The sequence below is a fragment of the Argopecten irradians genome, chromosome 10 (genome assembly GCF_041381155.1).
Source record: "Argopecten irradians isolate NY chromosome 10, Ai_NY, whole genome shotgun sequence".
Classification (NCBI taxonomy): Eukaryota; Metazoa; Mollusca; class Bivalvia; order Pectinida; family Pectinidae; genus Argopecten; species Argopecten irradians.
The window spans coordinates 729164-752732 of NC_091143.1; the positions used below are offsets into that span (position 1 = coordinate 729164).

Below are 23569 nucleotides of genomic sequence, written 5' to 3' on the forward strand. Positions count from 1 at the left end.
CACGGTCATTTATTCGAACAAATTGTAGCCTTCATCCAGCATCTACAGGGCAAATATCAGTACCCTGGGCCTTCTGGTTCTTGAGAAGAAGTTGTTCAAAGATTTTAGCCTTTTTGACCCTCGTGACCTTGAATGAAGGTCAAGGTCATTTATTTGAACAAACTTGGTAGCCCTTCATCCCAGCATCCTACAGGGCAAAATCAGTACCCTGGGCCTTCTGGTTCTTGAGAAGAAGTTGTTTAAAGATTTTAGCCTATTTGACCCTCGTGACCTTGAATGAAGGTCAAGGTCATTCATTTGAACAAACTTGGTAGCCCTTCATCCCAGCATGCCACAGGCCTAATATCAGGTCTCTAGGCCTCTTAGTTATTCACAAGAAGTTGTTTAAAGGATTTTAGCCTATTTGACCCCTGTGACCTTGAATGAAGGTCAAGGTCATTTATTTGAACAAACTTGGTAGCCCTTCATCCCAGCATCCTACAGGGCAAATATCAGTACCCTGGGCCTTCTGGTTCTTGAGAAGAAGTTGTTTAAAGATTTTAGCCTTTTTGACCCCTGTGACCTTGAATGAAGGTCAAGGTCATTCATTTGAACAAACTTGGTAGCCCTCCATCCCAGCAACGTACACGCCAAATATGAGTACCCTGGGCCTTCTGGTTCTTGAGAAGAAGTCGTTTGAATAAAAAGTTTACGCACGGCGCACGGCGCACGACGACGGACGGTGCATGATGACAATAGGTCATCCTGACCCTTCGGGTCAGATGACCTAAAAAACCACCTACATTTTCAGTGGTTTCAGAGTTGGTTTGGCTGTTTTTACCAGATTCTTCCTCATTCTCTGAACAGCCAATACTCATCTTTGCACACCATTCCTCCAACTGTTCCTGCTGCATTGACACTAACAAAGAAAATATCGACTCTCAAATAATTTTTCCAATTCAATTATTGCTTTAATGTAAAGATTAACAACGTCTGTTTTTTTTTTAATATTTTAGCATAACTAATTTTCAGCAATGTAACCCTAATTCTAAATTATGACTTATAAATATTCAGTGCATTTCATCTATATCAAGGGAAATAATAACATCAGAGATGCAGGAATTTATTAATTTAATTTTTAAGCTATTATCCACTAATATTTATATTTTAACTTACCTCTATCCTTCTCCCTTTTTGCTTTTTCCATTGCTTTGCTGCTATAGTTTGTCCTTAAAATAATCAAGAAAAACTTTAATTTGGGAATACAGCTTTTGAAGTATAAAATAATTGTCAATTAGTACATGCTATAGCATGTGCCATTTCCTTTTTAAACTGAATCCAATAAGCTAAGAACGGCTGAAGTAATAACCAAAAAGAAACAATGAGAAACAATCTTTTATTTTTATCAAATGAATATTCTTACCATTTCAATATATCTTCTAAGAAATATTCCTTTACAGTAAACAGTGTGCCAGGTACTAGAAAAAAATTATAATAAGTGATAATTAGCAAAATGTCACATAGATATCTTCAGCCTGTCACATGCAAACAGTATTACTAATTATACATTGGATATCTATTTATCTTGTTACATCTGATTCCTAGAAAATTATAATTGTGATGCCTGATGTCTTTTTATAACAATTAATGCTTATTGTAAGAACATTTGGTTGAGGTTAGGACGGTCAGATAATATTTGCAATTACAGTTTGTTTGTACAGTTTGTTTGTGTTTCCAATACCAAAATTCAAAACTCCACCAAATAATATTGCTCAAGCCTAAATTCACAAGAAACATAAACATAATTTTGTTTATTAATATTGCATAGAAATGGTAGAAAACATCATCAATCCGGGGAACAGAACTCAACGAAACAATGTCTGCAAAACGTAGCAATCAAATATGGCCAAGAATTTGGTCATTGGATAATGAATGCAGAACACACAAAAATATTAATTTTACAGTATCTATTTTAAAACTTACTATGCACAACCGGACAGTTGTTAAAAAACTGAACGAAGAGTTGTGTATTCAAAGCAGCACTCATTAGGATCACTTTCAAATGAGGATGTTTTGTCATCAGTTCATCCATGGATGCCAGCAAGAAATCACTGAACCTGTCCCTTTCGTGAACTTCATCCTGTGAATTAATGAATATACAAGAGGCCCATGGGCCTTAACGGTCATCTGACTATTAGTACAATACAACATAGTCGTTTAAAGATTTTAGCCTATTTGACCCGTGACCTTGATTGAAGGTCAAGGTAATTCATTTGAACAAACTTGGTAGCCCTTCATCCCAGCATGCTACATGCCCAATATCAGTACCCTGGGCCTTCTGGTTCTTGAGAAGAAGTCATTTAAAGACTTTAGCCTATTTGACCCCGGTACCTTGAATGAAGATCAAGGTCATTCATTTGAACAAACTTGGTAGCCATTCATCCCAGCATGTCACAGGCCCAATATCAGTACCCTGGGCCTTCTGGTTCTTGAAAAGAAGTCGTTTAAAGATTTTAGCCTATTTGACCCTCGTGACCTTGAATGAAGGTCAAGGTCATCTATTTGAACCAACTTGGTAGCCCTTCATCCCAGCATGCCACAGGCCTAATATCAGGTCTCCAGGCCTCTTAGTTATTCACAAGAAGTTTTTTTTAAAGGATTTTAGCCTATTTGACCCCTGTGACCTTGAATGAAGGTCAAGGTCATTTATTTGAACAAACTTGGTAGCCCTTTATCCCAGCATGTCACAGGCCCAATATCAGTACCCTGGGCCTTCTGGTTCTTGAGAAGAAGTCGTTTAAAGATTTTAGCCTATTTGACCCTCGTGACCTTGAATGGAGGTCAAGGTCATCTATTTGAACAAACTTGGTAGCCCTTCATCCCAGCATGCCACAGGCCTAATATCAGGTCTCCAGGCCTCTTAGTTATTCACAAGAAGTTTTTTAAAGGATTTTAGCCTATTTGACCCATGTGACCTTGAATGAAGGTCAAGGTCATTTATTTGAACAAACTTGGTAGCCATTCATCCCAGCATGTCACAGGCCTAATATCAGTACCCTGGGCCTTCTGGTTCTTGAGAAGAAGTTGTTTAAAGATTTTAGCCTATTTGACCCTCGTGACCTTGAATGAAGGTCAAGGTCATCTATTTGAACAAACTTGGTAGCCCTTCATCCCAGCATGCCACAGGCCTAATATCAGGTCCAGGCCTCTTAGTTATTCACAAGAAGTTTTTTAAAGGATTTTAGCCTATTTGACCCCTGTGACCTTGAATGAAGGTCAAGGTCATTTATTTGAACAAACTTGGTAGCCCTTCATCCCAGCATGTCACAGGCCCAATATCAGTACCCTGGGCCTTCTGGTTCTTGAGAAGAAGTCGTTTAAAGATTTTAGCCTATTTGACCCTCGTGACCTTGAATGAAGGTCAAGGTCATTTATTTGAACAAACTTGGCAGCCCTTCATCCCAGCATGTCACAGGCCTAATATCAGGTCTCTAGGCCTCTTAGTTATTCACAAGAAGTTTTTTTTAAAGGATTTTAGCCTATTTGACCCCTTTGACCTTGAATGAAGGTCAAGGTCATTTATTTGAACAAGGCTTGGTAGCCCTTCATCCGAGCATACTACAGGCCTAATATCAGTACCCGGGGCCTTCTGGTTCTTGAGAAGAAGTCGTTTAAAGATTTTAGCCTTTTTGACCCCTGTGACCTTGAATGAAGGTCAAGGTCATTTATTTGAACAAACTTGGTAGCCCTCCATCCCAGCAACCTACAGGCCAAATATGAGTACCCTGGGCCTTCTGGTTATTGAGAAGAAGTCGTTTGAATGAAAAGTTTACGGACGGCGGACGGCGGACGGCGGACGGCGCACGACGACGGACGGTGCATGATGACAATAGGTCATCCTGACCCTTTGGGTCAGATGACCTAAAAACAGTAGAGTCTAGAAAAGAGATCCTTGAGGGTACCATATTCTGAGGCATAGACATTTTTTTTTTTTTTTTGCAAAAACTATTGAGAATTAATAAAAAGAGTTAAAACCTGTTGTTTACCTACCACAATCACATGGGTTACACCACCAAAAGAGGAGTCTCCATTCATCAGGGTACGCAGAAGTACGTACACCGTTAGTACAAAATGTGAGTAAAGTTTTCGGAGACACTCTGAAAAACAAAGTCATAATGTTACCAGTAAATAGAATTCTTTTGAACGACATATTGATTTTCGCCAATAATTTTTGGTGTCTTAATTTTTCCATACAAATTCAAGATCATATCACAGCACACAATGTATAAAACTATTATAATATTTTAAAATAAATCTTTAAAGATGCTCCACCGCCTACAGAGCATAATTGATATTCATCATTTGAACAATAATTGGTGTTTAATTGTGTATATATATGCCTAATTAACACAAAAAATAACATAAAATAATTTATTTCGCCTTTGGTGCATGCACAATCATTACTTCATTCTATATAAGATAGTGCCACGGAATTTTTTCGGGGTGCAATTAATTATTTTTCATATTTTTAACTTGAAGTAAAATAAGAAGCCCAAACTTTTCAATGGTGGTAATGATGTAAAAATAAATAACTTTTGTAACTGAAGAAAAATACAAAATCGTCTGCTCCTGTTTTTGATAACACCATTTTTCAGCGGTAGCGCTTAAAGATGCTCCACCGCCGACAGAGTATTAATGATATTCATCATTTGAACAATAATTGGTGTTTAATCGTGTATATATATGCCTATTTAACACAAAAGATAATATAAAATAATTTATTTCGCCTTTGGTGCATGCGCAATCAGTACTTCATTCCATATAGGATATAATGCCACGGAATTTTTTCGGGATGCAATTAATTTTTTTTCATATTTTTAACTCTTAGTGAAATAAGAAGCTCAAACTTTTCAATGGTGGTAATGTTGCAAAGTAAGTAACTATAGCAACTGAAGAAAAATACTAAATTGTCTGCTCCTGCTTTTGATAGTGAAAAAATACCATTTGTCAGCGGTGGAGCATTTTTAATTCTTTAAGTCTTTTATATTTGGAATATTATATATTCTCAATTTACCAAAATTAGCTTGTAATGAAAAAATATTATTGTGCAGTACTGGTCTTTATACAGAGATGGTCACTTCATAAAGTTTTTCTGTAACACAGAATTTGATACTATTAATATTCTACTATGTAATACAATTTAAATGGATATCATCCAATAACTATACACTAAAGCTAGTCAAGTATTCTGTATTTGCACATTACAGAGGGTTATGACATCATGTGTTTGAAAAGCTAAACATCATAATATTGAGGAAAAATTAAATGACATGAAATGTGTTCACGGAACAATAACGTCACAATGGATACCTATTCCCAAGGGAGCGAACTCTGTAATATGCAAATACGGAATAGCTAGGTTAATAATAAAATTCACCATTATAAGTAAAATGAGAAAGAAAGTAAAATGAGAAAGAACGAAAACAAAATCACAAATCCTTACTTGCTCTCCAGTCGTATCTGATATCCAACAGTCTGGCCAATTTTCTCTCCCCTCTCCAGAGCTACCCTTTCAGCAATACTAAGGGCAGCTATCCTCCTTGGCTGAGTACAGAATATTCTACAAGGTGTATTTTTACTACTACAGTCATCTAATATCATCTGGGGAACCTACAATATGGAGACGTAACATGTGGATAAAATATCACAAATAACAGTGAAACTAACAGAGGCATGGAAAATTCAAACTATAATCAATAATTGTTCGCTTCCCACAGACATATAGAAAAGTCAATAAATCTTTTGCTTCTTCTTGAACAGAAGCATGATGATGTCTAAATCCTTTGATATTATACATGATAGGTTTAACATTGTACCTGTGTAGTCTTTCCTGATCCAGTTTCACCAGATATCAATATAACTCTGTTATTATTGAGGGTATCCAGAATATTCTGTCTGTGTTTGAAAACCGGCAGGCCCTCCCGGAAAGCATTCAGATCTGAATCACTGCGAGGTGGTGGTACCTGTGCAACTCCATTATTGAGTTTGCCTATAGTGGTTTTGTTCAGCTCTTTACCAACTACAAATACAAAGGTAAACAGTTTATACTGAATTAAAAACATATTAATAAATCCATCGATTTTACTCTCTGTCAATAAGTTCATGTTGTAATGTTTTGACCATAAAACTTACATAAATAAGTCTTAGAGTGAAATGCTTCTACTTGATGAATATAATCTGTATTTGAAACAGACCTTTCAGTTCACATAAAATTTCTCCCTAATGAAATTAATATTTCCATCATTTTTATTCCTCTTGTTTCATATTTTACCCTCATTTGGTTGATTTCTATCCACTCTTGGAATCAATTCCTGACGTTCCTTATTGGAGACGGGGTACCTTTGCAGCAGATTAAGGATTTGTTGACGACTATTCCTTGCTAGGTAGAATGAGGCAGACGACTGGGATGACAAGCTGCCCTCTTTCTTGGTAACAGTGAGATATCGCCCACTTCCCTTCCTGGAAAAAAAATCACTCATTCAATAAATAAATACTGGTAATACTGGCACCAGAATCCATAAAAAACTTCAGAGAAATTACAAGAATTCTTCAGAAATATATGTTACAATAAGTGCTTTCCAGACAAGAAAATCACATTATGTATGGACTGTCCTTAAGGATGTTTCCCTCTACGTCAGGTGATCGGGTGGTGTAGTGGTTAAGCCACTCACCTTTCACCTAGCTGGCTGGGGTTCGATCCCTGGCACGGACGTGAAAAGTTTAGGGGTCACCTGCCCGATCACATGGGTTTTCTCCGGGCAATCCAATTTCCTTCCAAGTTTATATTTTAAATTTATATTATATGTATTCCTCTAAGAAGTTGAAATTTTCTTGTATTAAACTTTTTTTCTTGTATAGATTTTTGGAAATTGAGAGTTCTTACTATAGAAGAAAATGGAAGAAAAAAAGTATGTCTGTGTGCTTGTTTTTAAGCCATAAGTCAACCAGAGATACCTTGTTGACAAAATATTGGATTTTATGGCAATTTTGCCGTTTTTGACCATATCCACGAAAGATTAAAGCCATAATTTCCTAATGAGGTGTTTAATAATTATGTATATAAAATGTATGGATGTTTGCAGAATTTATTTTCAAGTGGTATTCCTTAAAGGCCCTCTACCTTTCCGATATCGCAAATTTTTAAAATGGGAATATAAAACGAGATCATTAATTTTGTAGAGACGCAAAAGTTATTAAATTACTGTCAATACTTCACTCATCATCATCTTCTGAAAAATTTAATTAAAAAAAATAAAATGTTATTTTTTCATTACGCAGGTCATCTTATGTTTCCTGCCGTCCTGTAAATACCGCGCAGTAGTTGAATATCACTGCGCCAGATGGCAAAACAGTGAACTGAATCTCCACAGTTATCATATATTACGCAGGAAATCTTGCATATGTTTGGTGTTATCATAAACCTGATCTTCGGCCATCAATATGTATTTTCTGTTTTTTCTATGTTATAAATGTTTTTAAGAAACCTTTAAATTTTGCTTCGGAACGGTAGTGGGCCTCTAAAGATATATGCCAGTTATGATTAATAAGACTCGTATTTTTTCTCAGAACAACAACATATGCTACCTCTACTCCTTAATTTTGAGCTACAAAATGCACCATTTTTGCCAAATTTAACCCTGTATAGAAAAAGTTCTGGTAATAAACTTTTGTGAATATTTTGCATATCAATAGGAAAAGGTCGCTCTTTCTAAATTGGGCAGAAAAATAGGGGGTCCGTGTGCTTACTTTCTTGCCCCATTTAGATATTTGTTATTTTGCAATATGTATATAAAAATCAACATGACAAAAGTGTATCATTTCACACATTGAAATATTTAATGCTCAGCTCCATATCTTAAATACCACGAATCTAGTAAAGATTTACAGTAAAATGTCCTATTAACAGCCAGGGTCATGTAAGGACGTGCCAGGTTTGTTGGTGGAGGAAAGTTGGAGTACCCCGAGAAAAACCACCGACCAGCACTCAGTATACCTGGCAACTGCCCCACATGGAATTTGAACCTGAATCCCAGAGGTGGAGGGCTTGTGGTAATATGTCAGGACATCTTAACTACTCGGCCACAAGCAGCTGGCCACAGATAAGTATTAAGGTCATCCAACCCTTTGACCAAAAAATTGATCAATTCTTGACAGACATGTGCACTAATATTTAATTTAAAAAGAAGTTAAATGGACATTCTTGATTTCATAGAGGAAATTACCCTTTACTCTTAGACTTCAATCCATTTCCTTCACACAGTTTATGGATATATGCTCTCTCTGTGGCTGTCAGTGAAGATGGAAACTCAAGTTCTGGTTGGACATGAAAATAAAAAAATAATATGAATACCGTATTCGACCCAATAAGCGCCCAGGGCGCTTAAAAAATTGAAAAAAAAATGAAAAGGTGCAAATTATTGTATATCTATACGTTTTATGTAATTTTGGTCCTTATTCATGCATGGGCAATTGAAATTTAGGCCTCAAAAAGGGGGAGGCACGCTCATAGGGATATGGGCGCTTATTGGATCGAATACAGTAGTTAATTATGTATGATATACATGTCTGTAGAGTAAAATCACCTCTTAGATTGATCAATCAATATGTCTTGTCGCAAAAAAAACAGAGGGATCTTGGCGCCCACCAAAGATTGATCTATGTCTGACAAATGAAAGAGTGATCTTTTCTCTGCTTTTAAAACTTAATCTTCTTTTTTCTGCTTTTCAAACTTAAACTTCTTTTTTCTGCTTTTCAAACTTAAACTTCTTTTTTCTGCTTTTTTAACTTAAAACTTTTTTTCTCTACTTTTCAAACTTTAAACTATAACAAGAGGCCCATGGGCCTTAACGGTCACCTGAGTTAGAATATATAATGAAACAAATAATAAAACAAATGAAAGACATAAAACACTATATGCTCTATTGCTGGGCCTTGAAGTTGGTCAGGACCTTTTTAGACTATGAAGAGTATTTGCTTCCATCAAACCTGTGAACTTAGAGGTATTTTTTGAAATTTTAATCAATTTGACCCTGTTTGGTCCTGCCCCTCTGGTCCCCCAGGGGGTCATCGAGGACGGATATGGATGTTATAATGAAATGTCTTTTCTTTTAAAATGGAGTTGGAAGGCTTGATGTTCTTGTGATGTTCATGTCGATGTAGTTGAATGATGATGGAGGCGTTGGCTTTTCAGTTGCATAGTTTTTATTTGCTTCCATATATATACTTAGTACAGTGGATAAAGGACCATATAGTCCTATACATCCTGACGGGAATTACAATCATAACTTCTCCGTCTACTAAAATACATGTACAAAATTATTTCCATGCTTCCTAGTGTTGGTATCTTCATAGGTGTCCTGGTGTGAAGTGTGCCATGTCTGTAGTGTATGTTGTGTCCGGAGTGTCTGTGGAGTGTCTGTGGAGTGTACTGTGTGTTTAAAGAATATCTCGAGTCTCTTATATATTCGATACCAGGAAGCGGGAATGGCGTAAAGGTCACAATTTCCTAAAATTATGTCAGGCAATGATTCAATAACAACTTCCTAGATATGAACTAACTTCCTATATGGGCTTAATTCTTAGACGATGTTCCTGAATCAACTGCCTGAAGACATATTCACATTGGTCAATCAAATTATCAAGTTATATATAGCTTACTTTCACTTAAATCTTTAAATTAAATTTCCATTTCAAGGCATCGTTATACTACATTGTTAAAATGCTATATCTTAGGCTAATAATTCTAATCAAGTTTGACTAATTTCCTACGAAAATTGGGCAAATAATGTTCACAAATATGTTTTTCCTATATAAACTAAAGTAAACTTGACCCCTCCCCAGGGGGTAACGTAAGACCCCAAGGTCATATAATTCACAGTTTTTATAAAACACCTGAAGACCTTTCCATCTATAATTATTTGATTCTACTATATCCAGAATTTTAGAAGATTTTTGAAGTTTTAGCCTATTTGACCCTTTTTTAGCCCCGCCCCTCTACCCCCAGGGGGTCGGCCAGGACCAATGTGGATATGATATTAAAATGCTATCTCAGGCTAATAATTCTAACCAAGTTTGACTCATTTCCTATGAAAATTCAGCAAAAAATGCTCATTAATGTGTTTTTCCTATATAAACTATAGTAAACTTGACCCCCTCCCCAGGGGGAAATGTGAGACCCCAGGGTCATATAATTCACAATTTTTGTAAAGGACCTTAAGACCTTTCTATTTATGAAAAGTATTTGTTTCTACCATTTCCAGAATTTCAGAAGAAGATTTTTGAAGTTTTAGCCTATTTGACCCTTTTTTAGCCCCGCCCCTCTGCCCCCAGGGGGTCGGCCAGAACCAATGTGGATATGATATTAAAATGCTATCTCAGGCTAATAATTTTAACCAAGTTTGACTCGTTTCCAATGAAAATTGAGCAAAAAATGCTCATAAATGTGTTTTCCCTATATAAACTATAGTAAACTTGACCCCCTCCCCAGGGGGAAACGTGAGACCCCAGGGTCATATAATTCACAATTTTTGTAAAGGACCTTAAGACCTTTCTATTTATGAAAAGTATTTGATTCTACCATTTCCAGAATTTCAGAAGAAGATTTTTGAAGTTTTAGCCTATTTGACCCCTTTTGACCCCGCCCCTAAGGCCCCTGGGGGTCAGTCATAGAAAATTTGTTAATAGGATTAAATGGCCATCTCATACTGATAATTCTGACAACATTTGACTCATTTCCTATTACAAATGACCAAATAATGCGCAAAAAAGTGTTTTCTCAATATAAAGTATAGTAAACTTAACCCCCTCCCCAGGGGGAAACTAGAGACCCCAGGGTCATATAATTCACAATTTTTGCAAAGGACCTTAAGACCTTTCTATCTATGAAGAGTATTTGATTCTACCACATCTGTGAGTAGAGAAGAAGATTTTTGAAATTTTACTCAATTTTACCCCTTTTGGCCCCTCCCACAGCCCCCTGGGGGGTGGGGACCATATAATTCACAATTTTGATTGGCCTTATGCCTTAGAAGGTTTGTGCAAAATTTCATTGAAATTGCTTCAGCAGTTTTGGAGAAGAAGTCGAAAATGTAAATTGTTTACGGACATACGACGCACGACGCACGACGACGGACAAAAGGCGATTAGAATAGGTCACTTGAGACTTCGTCTCAGGTGACCTAAAAATCAAAGATGGTGGTCAGCCATCTTGTTGACCGATCCGTCCCAAAATGCAATAGGCAGAACTAGGGCCCTCGATCAACCTACATGTAAATTTGAGAACAATCCCTTCCGTACTTTCTGAGAAATAGCGGTCACAAACTTGAACTAACAAAATCCAAGATTGTTGCCTGGCGGCCATCTTGTTAACCAATCGGTCCCAAAATACAATAGGCAGAACTAGGGCCCTAGAAGAGCTTACATGAAAATTTGATGACGATCCATTCAGTACTTTGTGAGAAAAATAGGTCTTTAAATTTATGGCGGCTATCTTGTTAACCGATTGATCCCAATATGAAATATGCGAGACTGGGGCCCTAAGGGGAACCTACATATGAAATTTAAGAATAATTCCTTCAGTTCTTTCTGAGAAATAGCTGTTGTTACGGTCACATATATATTTTTTTAATCATTTTACAGTTATTATTGTTTCGCGCATTATAAATATGGAATTTCGTTATCCGCTCTCGGGTCTGCTATTAGCTATAACTGTGTAGCGACAGGTAGACCGTAGATAGCCATGCGTGAATGATAATACTCCATGTGCAGATATGTGTACAAGAGCACAAACTACAGATTGTGTTGAGTTTTTACCCATTTGTCAACATGAAATCAGAACCACAGTTACTGAACCAGTCAAAGCGAATAATCATCCTTTGCCCTATATCACAAGCTGCAATATTGTAGCTCAAAAGACTTTTTGACAGAAAATGGTGTCGTATTTAGAGCTACAATTGGTGCCTATTTCTGCTTATGGAGCAAAGTAATGATTATGCAAACCATTATAAAACGTTTGTTTGCATTTTTATCGGACTTGTTTGATATTATAATAACTTACCTACTAGGCAATAAAACTGAACCACATAAAACATCAAATTCTCATTGAGGCATTTTTTTTAAATAATACATATTAAGGTCTTTCTGAAGGGAATTTATATGGCATGTCGGTACGGTACGGTAGATATTAAGAATGGTAGTTATGTTTGTTTTGGACAAACATAATATGTAAATTCATGTATAGGCATAAAATAATTGGAAACCTTCAAAAAAGTATCGATAACTATATGCCCGAGTGATTTTCGGAGGCAGTGCTCCACTACGACACAGGTACCAATTTGTACCCGGCCGAAAGGTATAGTAGGCTGGGTACGTATATTCGTTCTACCCTTTCACATGAAAGAGACAATCCAAAAAGAAGTTGAGATGTTACAGATGGGGGTCATAGAACCATCTGATTCGCCATATTCTGCTCCTGTGGTTATAGTAAGGAAAAAAGATGGCACAAACCGCTTTTGTATCGACTACCGTCAGCTTAATCGAATTACGATATTCGACGCAGAGCCTATGCCAAACGCGAAAGAGATATTTACTAGGCTAGCTGGCAATCATTACTTTTCAAGATTGGATTTAAGCAAGGGATACTGGCAAGTTCCTGTAGCCAAGTCATCTAAACAGAAAACTGCTTTCACAACCCCAGTGGGGCTTTTCCATTTCCTCGTAATGCCCTTCGGTCTCGTGAACGCCCCTGCGACATTTTGTCGACTCATGAGGATTCTACTCAAGGGGATGCGCAATATCGAGAGTTTAGTCGACGACATACTTATTTACAAGAAAACCTGGGAACAACATCTTGAGGTCCTGAAGGAACTGTTCGGAAAACTAAGGGAGGCAGGAATCATCGCTAGACCAACAAAATGCGCCATAGGATATCGTAGTTTGGAATGTTTGGGCCACATGCATGATTGCATTGGTTGGTGAACAGCGTTTGCAGCCACATCCTGCCAAAGTCAAGGCTATCATGGAATCGACTGTCCCCGAAACAAAGAAACAAGTCCGATCATTCATTGGATTAGCGGGGTACTACAGGAAATTTGTCCCTGATTTTGCAACTATTGCGGTACCTCTGACTGACCCGACATGCAAAGGACAGCCAAACAGAGTAATCTGGAAAGATACCCAGGACATATAGCCTTCAATACGCTAAAGAAACTAATGTCTTCAGATCCGATTCTGAAACTTCCTGATTTAGACGCTCCGTTCATACTGCGAACAGATGCGTCCGATTACGGAATAGGAGCAATCTTTCTTCAGGAAGAGGATGGCATTCCACACCCAGTAGCTTATGGGAGCCGGAAGCTCAAAGGAGGAGAAACGTCATACTCTGTCATAGAGAAAGAGTGTCTAGCAGTCGTGTGGGGAATTGCCAAGTTTGAGAGATAACTCTATGGAAGAAAATTTGTATTGGAGACAGATCACCAACCCTTACTCTACTTGAATAAGTCGAAAGGAACCAATGCTCAACTTATGCAATGGGCCCTACAACTGCAACCTCACAGATTCCGTGTCCTGGCCATTAGGGGTAGCGAAAATGTAGGCGCAGATTTTTTGAGTTGAGTGTAGACTACATGCATTTCCCTAGATTTTCCAAGAGATATTCCAGTAAAATATTGTGACCTTCTTGTAAAATAGAATTTGTTGTATGCACCCCAACGTTTATTCTTTTAGCGGGGGCATATGCTACGGTCACATATATATTTTTTAATCATTTTACAGTTTTTATTGTTTTGCGCATTATAAATATGGAATTTAGTTATCCGCTCTCTGGTCTGCAATTAGCTATAACTGTGTAGCGACAGGTATATAGCCATGCGTGAATGATAATACTCCACGTGCAGATTTTTGTACAAGAGCACAAACTACAGATTGTGGTGAGTTTTTACCCATTTGTCAATATTATATCATGTCCATACCTGTGTATTGCTATCTATGAGTCTAACAAGTGATTAGTTTAGCCAGGTATCTCCTAATTAACTCACCTGTGTAGTGTATTATAATGCGGTGTGTTGTTTACATACGCACACATGTACATGCTAGGGTCATTTCTATATAGTATATTAGTTCGTGGGAACATTTAAACTATTTAATTGATGTAATATAGCAAATCATTTTATAATAGCAATATTTATCACGTAAGTTAGTCAATTGTTTACTACTATTGAACGTTTACAATGCCACGTTATATAATCGTCACTGTTGAGTGAACCGCACCTGTTGGAATGCACCAACCATTAATGCGGAATTGCACTGTCATTTTGTAACTTGGTGTTAGGTATATATATATTGCTAAAAATTATATTTTATTGATTTTATCATCCAAGATAGTGGTATAAATAGTAAAACTCCAGTGATCGTATCTAAGGGACTCTAGGGGTTTATTATAAGTATTATATGTAATTAGCTTTTATAGGTACTTCTGTATAATATTGTATCATATGTGTAATTTGTGCAATAAGTGTATCTAGTTTTACTTAAGGAAAAACCCAAAAACAATCATGTATATTTTGTAAAATAAATCATGTATATATTGTATAACAGTCTTGGTATCATTCCTTACCACACTTGCATTGCTGAGCTCGTCCATAGTTACAGCTGTAATTATCCAAATCCAAGATGGCGACATGGTGGCCATCTTGTTAACATATCATTCCTAAAATGCAATATGCACAACCATGGCCCTATGGGAACTTACATATGATATTTGAGAATGATCTCTTCAGTTCTTTCTGAAGAATAGCGGTGACAAACCTCAACTATCAAAATCCAAGATGGCTGCCTAGCAGCTATCTTGTTAACCAATCTGTCTGAAAACCAGCATGACACTCCTTGGGCCCTAGGGAAACCTACATATGAAATTTGAGACAGACCATTCAGTACTTTCTGAGAAATAGCGGTAACAAACATCAACTAACAATATCAAAGATGGCTGCCTGGCGGCCATATTGTTTTTCGGATCAGTCTGAAAATCTGCATGACACTCTGTGTGCCCTAGGTGAACCTACATATGAAATTTGAGACAGAGCCCTTCACTACAGTCTGAGAAATAGCGGTAACAAGCATTGTATACAGACGGACCACGGATGACGGACCATGGACGGTGGACCACAGACGAAAGGTGATTTGAATAGCCCACCATCTAATGATGCGGACACGCAATCATACATGTAGTGCCTGATTACCAGTCAGTCTGCAGTCAGGCACATATATTACCAAGGTATAAATTTGTGATTTAGAATTGTTGCCAGAATTTCAGAAAGACTTTTTGCATACAACTAGAGCTGAAACGAATAGCAAATTTTGATACAGTCAAACCTCGATGATTCGAACTTCGATGAATCAAATTTCTCGCTGTATCGAACTTTATGTTTGGTCCCGAATTTTTTCTCTATATAACATTACAAACTAACCCATGTATGAATCGAAGTTTTATGAATCGAAGTTCTCGATGTATCGAACTTTTTTCATGAACCATTTGTTATAGAATCATAGGTAACTGACACTCGATGATTCGAATAAAAATTTACCTGTACAGATCAGGTGTTCGCCCATACCCCGCGGCATGCTGTCACATCTAGCTGTCTCGCGACGACCCTTCGCCGGACAATAGGGATTATGACAGCTTGTGTTGCTAGCTTGATATCATCACGATAATTAATATCACTAATCAGGCCGATACCCGGTGCTTTGTTTTTACAAGCTGCGTTATTAAATCATTAGTACGGCAAAGATACGGTTAGTCGTTTTTGATGTTCGCCGCTGCCATAGGTAGCGGTTTGTAGAATTTACGGAACGGTAAAAAGCGAGCCACATTATTAGTAACTCTACTCAAAACTGTTACATTGCACAACTTTGGCATAAATATTGGAGCAAATTGATCATTCTAAATCAAAGTATTTTGTAGGTGTTGTAGCGCTTTCGGTTCCTCCTTTTTAGTTTCGTTTTTACAACATGTTTTCGTTTTTATATTCATTCTGTAATATTAACCATCGCTTAAATAGTCACCAAACGAACACTTGTACATGGGTTAGGCCTAGTACACGTAAGTCTTGTTTATAATATACGTATGTATTGCTAACGATAGCAATACATGTGACTAATTGCATACTTCGTTTTTATTTTGTTTTGCTTGCAATTGTGGTAAATACAATGATTATAAAGTTTACGGAACGGAGACGACATGTACACAACTACCACATTTGGTCATGGTAAATAAAACATTGGTCTAATTTCAACCACGAATAATTCGAAGTCTCGATGTTTCGAAGTTTTTCTGACGGTCCCTTGAACTTCGATACATCGAGGTTTGACTGTATTTGAATATTCGTTTGATGTATTTGAATACTATTTGAATAATCGGACCTTAATGTCAAAGATCTTTGAAACTCCCACTCTCCGTACAAATTCAAATTTCCCGCTCGCCACTGTACCAGAAGTAAATATGGGCTTCATCATTTGTGTATTGAGCAAATGCATGTCGTTGCAGAGATCAATTAAACAATGTTTTACTACAGTGTGATGTTTATAACATCAATGCCCTAAACTACCTGTATACTACGTGCATAAAGTTGATTGCTGATTATTTAGCTAAAACACAGCAAAATAGTTTGACAGAATCCTGGGAAAGACCGACATGTGTAACGTGTGCAAGTTAGCAGTCACTCAGAAGACCGTTTTTTTTACTGTCTATGAACATTTTTTGCACATGCATAATAATTAAGCAATATAATTAACTTATTGTTTGACATTTTATTATTATTGACGATTTTACTATTACTTTCTCGAGAACCGTACCGCAGAAAATCGTAGCAAAAATGAGTCCGCCATTGTGTTGCGAGTGTAAACAACCCACTTCAGTCGGCCTTTTTTTCATGAATTAAATCATTGCATGATTGAACATGCATCTGGTACGTAATCATTTTCATCTTTATCATATTTGCAATAAACATTTTTTTTCTTAAATGCTTTTACCAATATTTATCTCATATATATAATAAGTAAACTGAAAGTAAAACTTTATCTCATAATAATGCGTCATAAGGGATACAGAACGGGAGGTAAATATTTATCGAATATTAAATTGGAATACTATATTAATATTCAAATATTCGTTAATAGATATTCACTCGCAAATACACATATTTGAATATTCATTCGCAAATACACATATTCGAATATTCATTTCAGCTCTATATGTAACTGACTCTAGTGACTAGGAATTATATATGATAGTCACAACATGTACAAATTGAACATACAAGACATATAATATTTATATAGTTTTCAAATGTCTATTATAAATCATATAGCAAACATTATTCTTGTTCTTTTCAAATAAAAGACATATATCAAAGAAATATAATCAGAATGAATGAATAAGAATTATCGGAATGAATGAAGAAGAATTTTTTATTATTTTTTTAGGATTACCTTTTTGACTTTCATTCATACGAAAGCGCTCAATAGCTAAATGAATAGCTATCTTGACTTCCTCCCCGATACAGATATCTTGGCCAGGTCTAGGTCCATGATCCTGATAGTCCTCACTAGAGGCAAAGCTATGGAAACTCTGGGAACTGTTGGTACTGGACGGCCGAGGAGAAGATCCATCACCTCTCTGCATTACCCTAGACGAAGATAAACAATATTAATTAAATCATTGGAAATGAAGGCGCATTGACTAAGGGCTGTGCTGCCGCAAGATTCTATTTAGCCACTATAGTGTATTGGTTTCTAAATACACTGCCTTAATTTACATACATCAGTGTTTCAGATTGGGGCAAATTTGGACCTTTTTGCCGGTACTCTTCAAAAATGTCCTAAAGTTTTTGAAAATCATTCAATAGAGAATCAGAATGTCCTAACAATATTTTTTGTAAAACTCCCAAAATGTCCTATAGATTTTGAAATCAGTCTGAAACACTGATACATGCTTTAATAAGGAGTATATATACCAAGATTTTGCTTGTGTATAAATGTTTATCTATGAACAAGAGATCCCAGAGAGATCTTGGCACCCACCAAAAGATTGATAATTATTATTGTCGGACAGTTAAAAGAGGGGTCTTTTCTTTGGAATTAAATTTTGGAATTTAAAGACAGATTTCTTCAGTACATTCTGAGAAATAGCGTTAAGTACAATCTTTAAGTATCAAAATCCAAGATGGCGGCCTTTATATATCCAACATCGTTTACCGATCGATTGGTCCTAAAATGCAATATGCACAACTAACACCCTAGGGGAACCTATACCTATGACATTTGAGACAGATCCCTTAAAGATTGCTCCACCGCCGACATATGGTATAAAAACAGTTAAAAAAGTAAGGAGCAGACGATTCAGTATTTTTCTTCAGTTAAAAAAGTAATGTGCTTTACACCATTACCAACAGTGAAAAGTTTGAGCTTCTAATTTTACTAGTTAAAAATATGAAAAATAATTAACATTGCATCCTGAAAAAAATTTGTGGTACTATATCGTATATATATGGAATGAAGTACTGATTGCGCTTGCACCAAAGGCAAAATAAATTATTTTATATTATTTTTTGTGTTAATTAGACATATATATACACGATGATATAAACACCAATTATTGTTCAAATAATGAATATCTTTTATGCTCTGTCGGCGGTGGAGCATCTTTAAGTAATTTCTGAGAAATGGCAATAGCATTAATATCAAAATCCAAGATGGCTGCCGGTCGGCCATCTTGTTGACCAATCAGTCTCAAAATGAAGTATGCACAACTTAGAGCCCTAGGGGAACCTATTTTAGAAAGATTCCTTCAGCACTTTCGGAGTTCAAATAGTATTAACACGAAAAGTTAACAGACGGACAACGGACCACAGACAAAAGGCGATTTGAATAACATCATGCTAGCGGTCTAAAAATGATTTCGCCTAAAATGGAACTCTTCAGCGCAGAGAGATACATAATGATCGATTTCAAGAAATCAACAAGTTACAGACAGCAATGTTGACAGCAATCTGTAGAGAAAAAAAAAAATGAAAAATATGGTAGTGAAGCAAGTGAACTAGCTTTGGTAAGATGAGTTTACTGCAATGCCCTATAGTCCAGAAAAGATCGGGTGTTACCCCAAAATAATTGCAACAGAATTTTTTCTTTGTTTTTCATACAGATCTTACTTTGTTTTATACAAGAAAAAAAGTCGCCACAAACAAAAATTTGGGAAAGTGTTTTTCTTGACCCCCAAAAAATCTGAAAAAATAGGGATATTTGCATAATTTGCCAACTTTGAAGCCAAATATAAACTTACATGGTTATCATGAGATACTAGAAAATTAATGTATGGCAAGAACGTGATAAGGACAGCACAGATTGCCAAAAACATAAGTTGATATCAACACAGGGAAAAAGGATGACAGCATGAAAATTGCATAATTATGTCCTTGTAACAGCCAAATATGCTTTTGTTGGATTGTTAAGATAAAAATTGTTATTATCAACAATACCATTGATACTCATTTTGGTGGAATCTTTTTAAATAAAACTTGTTGATTAAAGGCTTTAAAACTAAAACATTTTACTTTCACTACTGGAGATAACATGGTTGCTCAAAGTTTGGATTTTTTGCCTTTTCCAAGGACATTTGAAGTCCAAATTGAATAATATGTCTTTTTCATTTAAGAATTATTCACTAAGTACCGTCTTAAGTGTTTAGATAGTTATTAATTCAGATTCTATGTAGGCTATACTCACCTCAAAGAGACTACTTTATCAAGATACCCCCAAATATAAAAGACGTGAGGTCAATCAAATCCTCATTTAGTGCCAATTGGACTAAACTTCTCTAATTGACTAAGTCCTTAAGTTGAAATGTCAAAAATGTTAATATCTATTTTGTGACTAATCAGATTGCAAAATCCTTTGGCAGATATTACCACCATAATGGAGCGCTCTTTATAAAGTGAGATTGAAGTTTCTTTTTGATCAAATATTTGCATAGGTCAGTTTTTCATTTTTCCATAATAGAACCGGATGGGGGTTACATAATTATCAATGAGATAATGGAATAAAATAAAAGTTCAAGTTCAATTTTATAGCTGAAAATCATCACAGTTCTGATTTATTTACTGGCAAAATTTTATGACAATTGAATAAAGCATATTCGAAAAATTAAGATTTTTGTATTGCAAATTTATGGACTTAAGACATATTTTGGTGTTCAGCCAAATTAACTAGATAGGAAGTTTTTACTACTAAATAAGATGTGCATATTTATACCGTTTTTACAACAAATGATCTAAATAACAAGTACAAAATATACAAAAAAGGATATAACATATTTGGAAGCATTTGCTTTTTTATTTTCCGAAATATTAACTACCAAAGTGGGTGTTTTGCCAAAAATCTAATTATAAAATCACTTCAAATTGGCACGAGTTAATATTTAGGTTTTTTCTAGCTAATGTATTATCGATCATGCATTAATATCAAAGAAAATGTAATTCTTTAAGGCATAAAACATAATCTTATATAGTTCAGGGTAAGATTTTATAAATGTTTGCATCTAAAAAGAACAAAAACGGTAATGCTAGCTAAATTCAAAAGGTTTTGAGCCGTTTTCATCCTTCTTTATTTCTTGGATTGACTGATCATTATTGTTTCATTTCAACTTATTTGTGCTAACCTGAAGTTTTTCTTACTATATACGAGATTTCATATTTCAAGTATTGCAAAAATAGCAGATATTGTACTTTAAAAGTGGTCAAAAGTGTAATTTCTATATATTTTCTTATTTTTCGGGTGTTGAAAAAACGACTTTCCGCACATATGATTTTTGGCGACTTTTTTCATGGTAAAATACTAAGATCCTCTATTTTTCGTATTTTTACTGGACTACTACACAATTGTACAATTTCCCTTTTTTTCTGTGTTTTCTTGGGTGTAAGGATCTCACACTGTATAGGTATTCTAGAGATGGATGGACTAGTTTGTATATCATGGGCCTTAACTGATGCTGACCCTATTTTATGTTTCTTTGTAAGAAGCCCAGTGTGGAATCGTATAGGCCAATATTATTAATACTGAGGCTATATTGATAGTTATGATTTTTTATGTGCTTCAGTAGTCAGTAACTGTCAGAAGTAGCCAGAGATACTCTGGTGCTGACACCAGACGTAGACATTATGACAGATTGAATCTGATTGATGTCTGGTGTATTACTACATGTATATACACATGTAGGGCCAGAGCGCACTGCTATATCAAAAGGTGGAATTCGCCGACACCATTTGGTATCAGGCTAGGTCATCTCTGATTTAGATTGACCACTTAGAAGCGTAGCTGCAATGACGTAGCTCTGAACGACGGACAGAAGATTTCTGATATATGGTCGTCGTCAGAGCTACAATTCCGTCCCATTGACCATAGTGTTGCAAAACATCCAGTGGTGAAAATGTTGCATTTCACGTGTGTCACATAATTTTGTAATGAAATTCAACAATATAAAACATCTTAAACATAAAATGATTATTTATTTTCCCACCTCCATGTCTAAATTATGTTTTAAAGCACTTTTGAATGGCTCACATCTCCGACACGGCTCACTTGGCCACCATGATGCTTCTCGTTAGACGAAAGCCTTGCACCCCAAATATGGCAACTACGTTCCATATATGGAATGACCTACAAATTTTCACTACGAAAGAAATGTAATGTCACAAAGTTTTTAACATGAACTTAAAAAAAAAAATTCTTAGTTTGTTGGCTTTTTAAAACTTTTAAACATATATATTTTACCTGTTGTGTGTTTCATTTCATCACGGTTTCCGGTAAATCAAACATGGCGGGGTATTTGAACAGAATTATACATGTGTTGTGTTTGCCTTGGATTTTACCACTAATAGTTGATGAAACATTATAATCAAAAGGTTTGTGAATTGAATATTGATCATAGTTGTCAGAACAATACAGTTGCATAAGGATATTATCCGAAAATATATTTTTATCAGTCTCAAAGTGTGCATGTGGATCACAGCGGGGCTTGCAACACTAGCGGCAATGGGGTGGAATTCATACCCTGCCGGGAGTGGATCGAGGCATGTATGATTGTTCATTCTATTTGAAGCGCGCCTTGGTCTTTTCAACAAATGAACAATTTATCTACCCTAATATAGCAATCCATGAAATATTAATGGTGATTTGCATGTACTATAAGAAAATGGCGACAACAAGGAGGAAAATTTGAAGTTTTGGAAAAGAAACTACGAACCTATATGTATATTTTCATAATATAATGTGCATGCATGCGTGATAAAAGAGATTGCTGTGGGAGTGTGGGTAGATAAATTAATCATTTGTTGAATTTAAGACCAAGCTAAGTGACGCTTCTTGGTCTTGTAATGTTTTGTAAGCAGCCTGAATCGGAGATGACTGAATTGGCGCAACATCATACGGTATCTGCGAGTTCCATCTTTTCATGTATAGGCTACAACTGCGATCTGGCTCTTAAACCATGCAGACATCAATCAGCCCTTACACCATGCAGACATAAATCTGTTTAAATGCCTAAGTACTGTATAAGTCTGGTGGCAAGGTAGGCCATGTCTACATAATATGTATACAGTATCAGCTATGTCAGAAGTTGACAAAAACACAAACTACAAATTTATTTCATGGAGATACCAAGAAAATACAATGCAAGTGGAGATATGAAGAAAATAAAGAAAATTCTCGCCATCGCATCTGTACGATTATCATTTCCACTCCAATTCAGTCAATAAAGCCTTCTTCTGAAAGAAACCGCAAAAAATGTCTCAAATTCGTCTGTGATCATACAAGTACATATGCGATGGCGACGTCACTTGCCGAGTACAATACAGATTCTGAAGACCAAAGAATCAAGCAGACGATATATTAGGCCTATCGATGATCATTTTTCAAAGGAAAAAATAATTATGGAAGATCAAACGTTTTTCCTTTAGCACACCTACTCATTTATTTATTCAGTAATTAAACGAAACAATTGTGACAAAAACTGACCGCTACACGCACATCTCCACAAGCTAGTCTTAGCTTACCAATGATGTCAATGAGCGAAACTGAGCGAAAAAACCGCAAAAAATGTCTCAAAACGTCTGTGATCATACAAGTACATATGCGTGGCGACGTCCTTGATACAATACAGCGGATCATTTTTCAAAGAAAAAATTATGATGGAAGATCAAACGTTTTCCTTTGCACACATACCATTTTTTATTCGTAATTAAACGTGTGACAAAAACTGAAACACGCTTACCTGGCAAAGGAACCCCCTGTCCCTGGCGGAGGTTCACTTCTGCCGTATTTCCAGTTAGCAGCCATTGCAGAATTCTCAGTGAGACTCTTAAGGATAATGAAAATGACATCCAAGTATTCAATACGAACATAAATAATCATTGTTTATGTATATTGCAAACACATGGATTATTAACTAATCAAATATTACAAAATGACAATGAAAGACTTTGATATC

General features: G+C 36.0%; 1 protein-coding gene across 1 annotated transcript in view; it reads right to left on the bottom strand.

Annotated features, from left to right (window-relative positions):
* The window catches only part of LOC138334017 (3'-5' RNA helicase YTHDC2-like), a 62152-nt gene extending 38602 nt beyond the window's left edge, over window positions 1-23550 (bottom strand). The window contains 12 exon segments of the mRNA XM_069282737.1: window positions 783-898; window positions 1156-1208; window positions 1403-1457; window positions 1963-2119; window positions 4030-4092; window positions 4094-4136; window positions 5483-5649; window positions 5856-6058; window positions 6311-6498; window positions 8262-8352; window positions 17521-17717; window positions 23354-23550. Coding sequence (XP_069138838.1) covers window positions 783-898; window positions 1156-1208; window positions 1403-1457; window positions 1963-2119; window positions 4030-4092; window positions 4094-4136; window positions 5483-5649; window positions 5856-6058; window positions 6311-6498; window positions 8262-8352; window positions 17521-17717; window positions 23354-23418 — 1398 coding nt within the window. The 5' untranslated portion in view covers window positions 23419-23550.
* Between the last annotated feature and the right edge of the window lie 19 nt (window positions 23551-23569).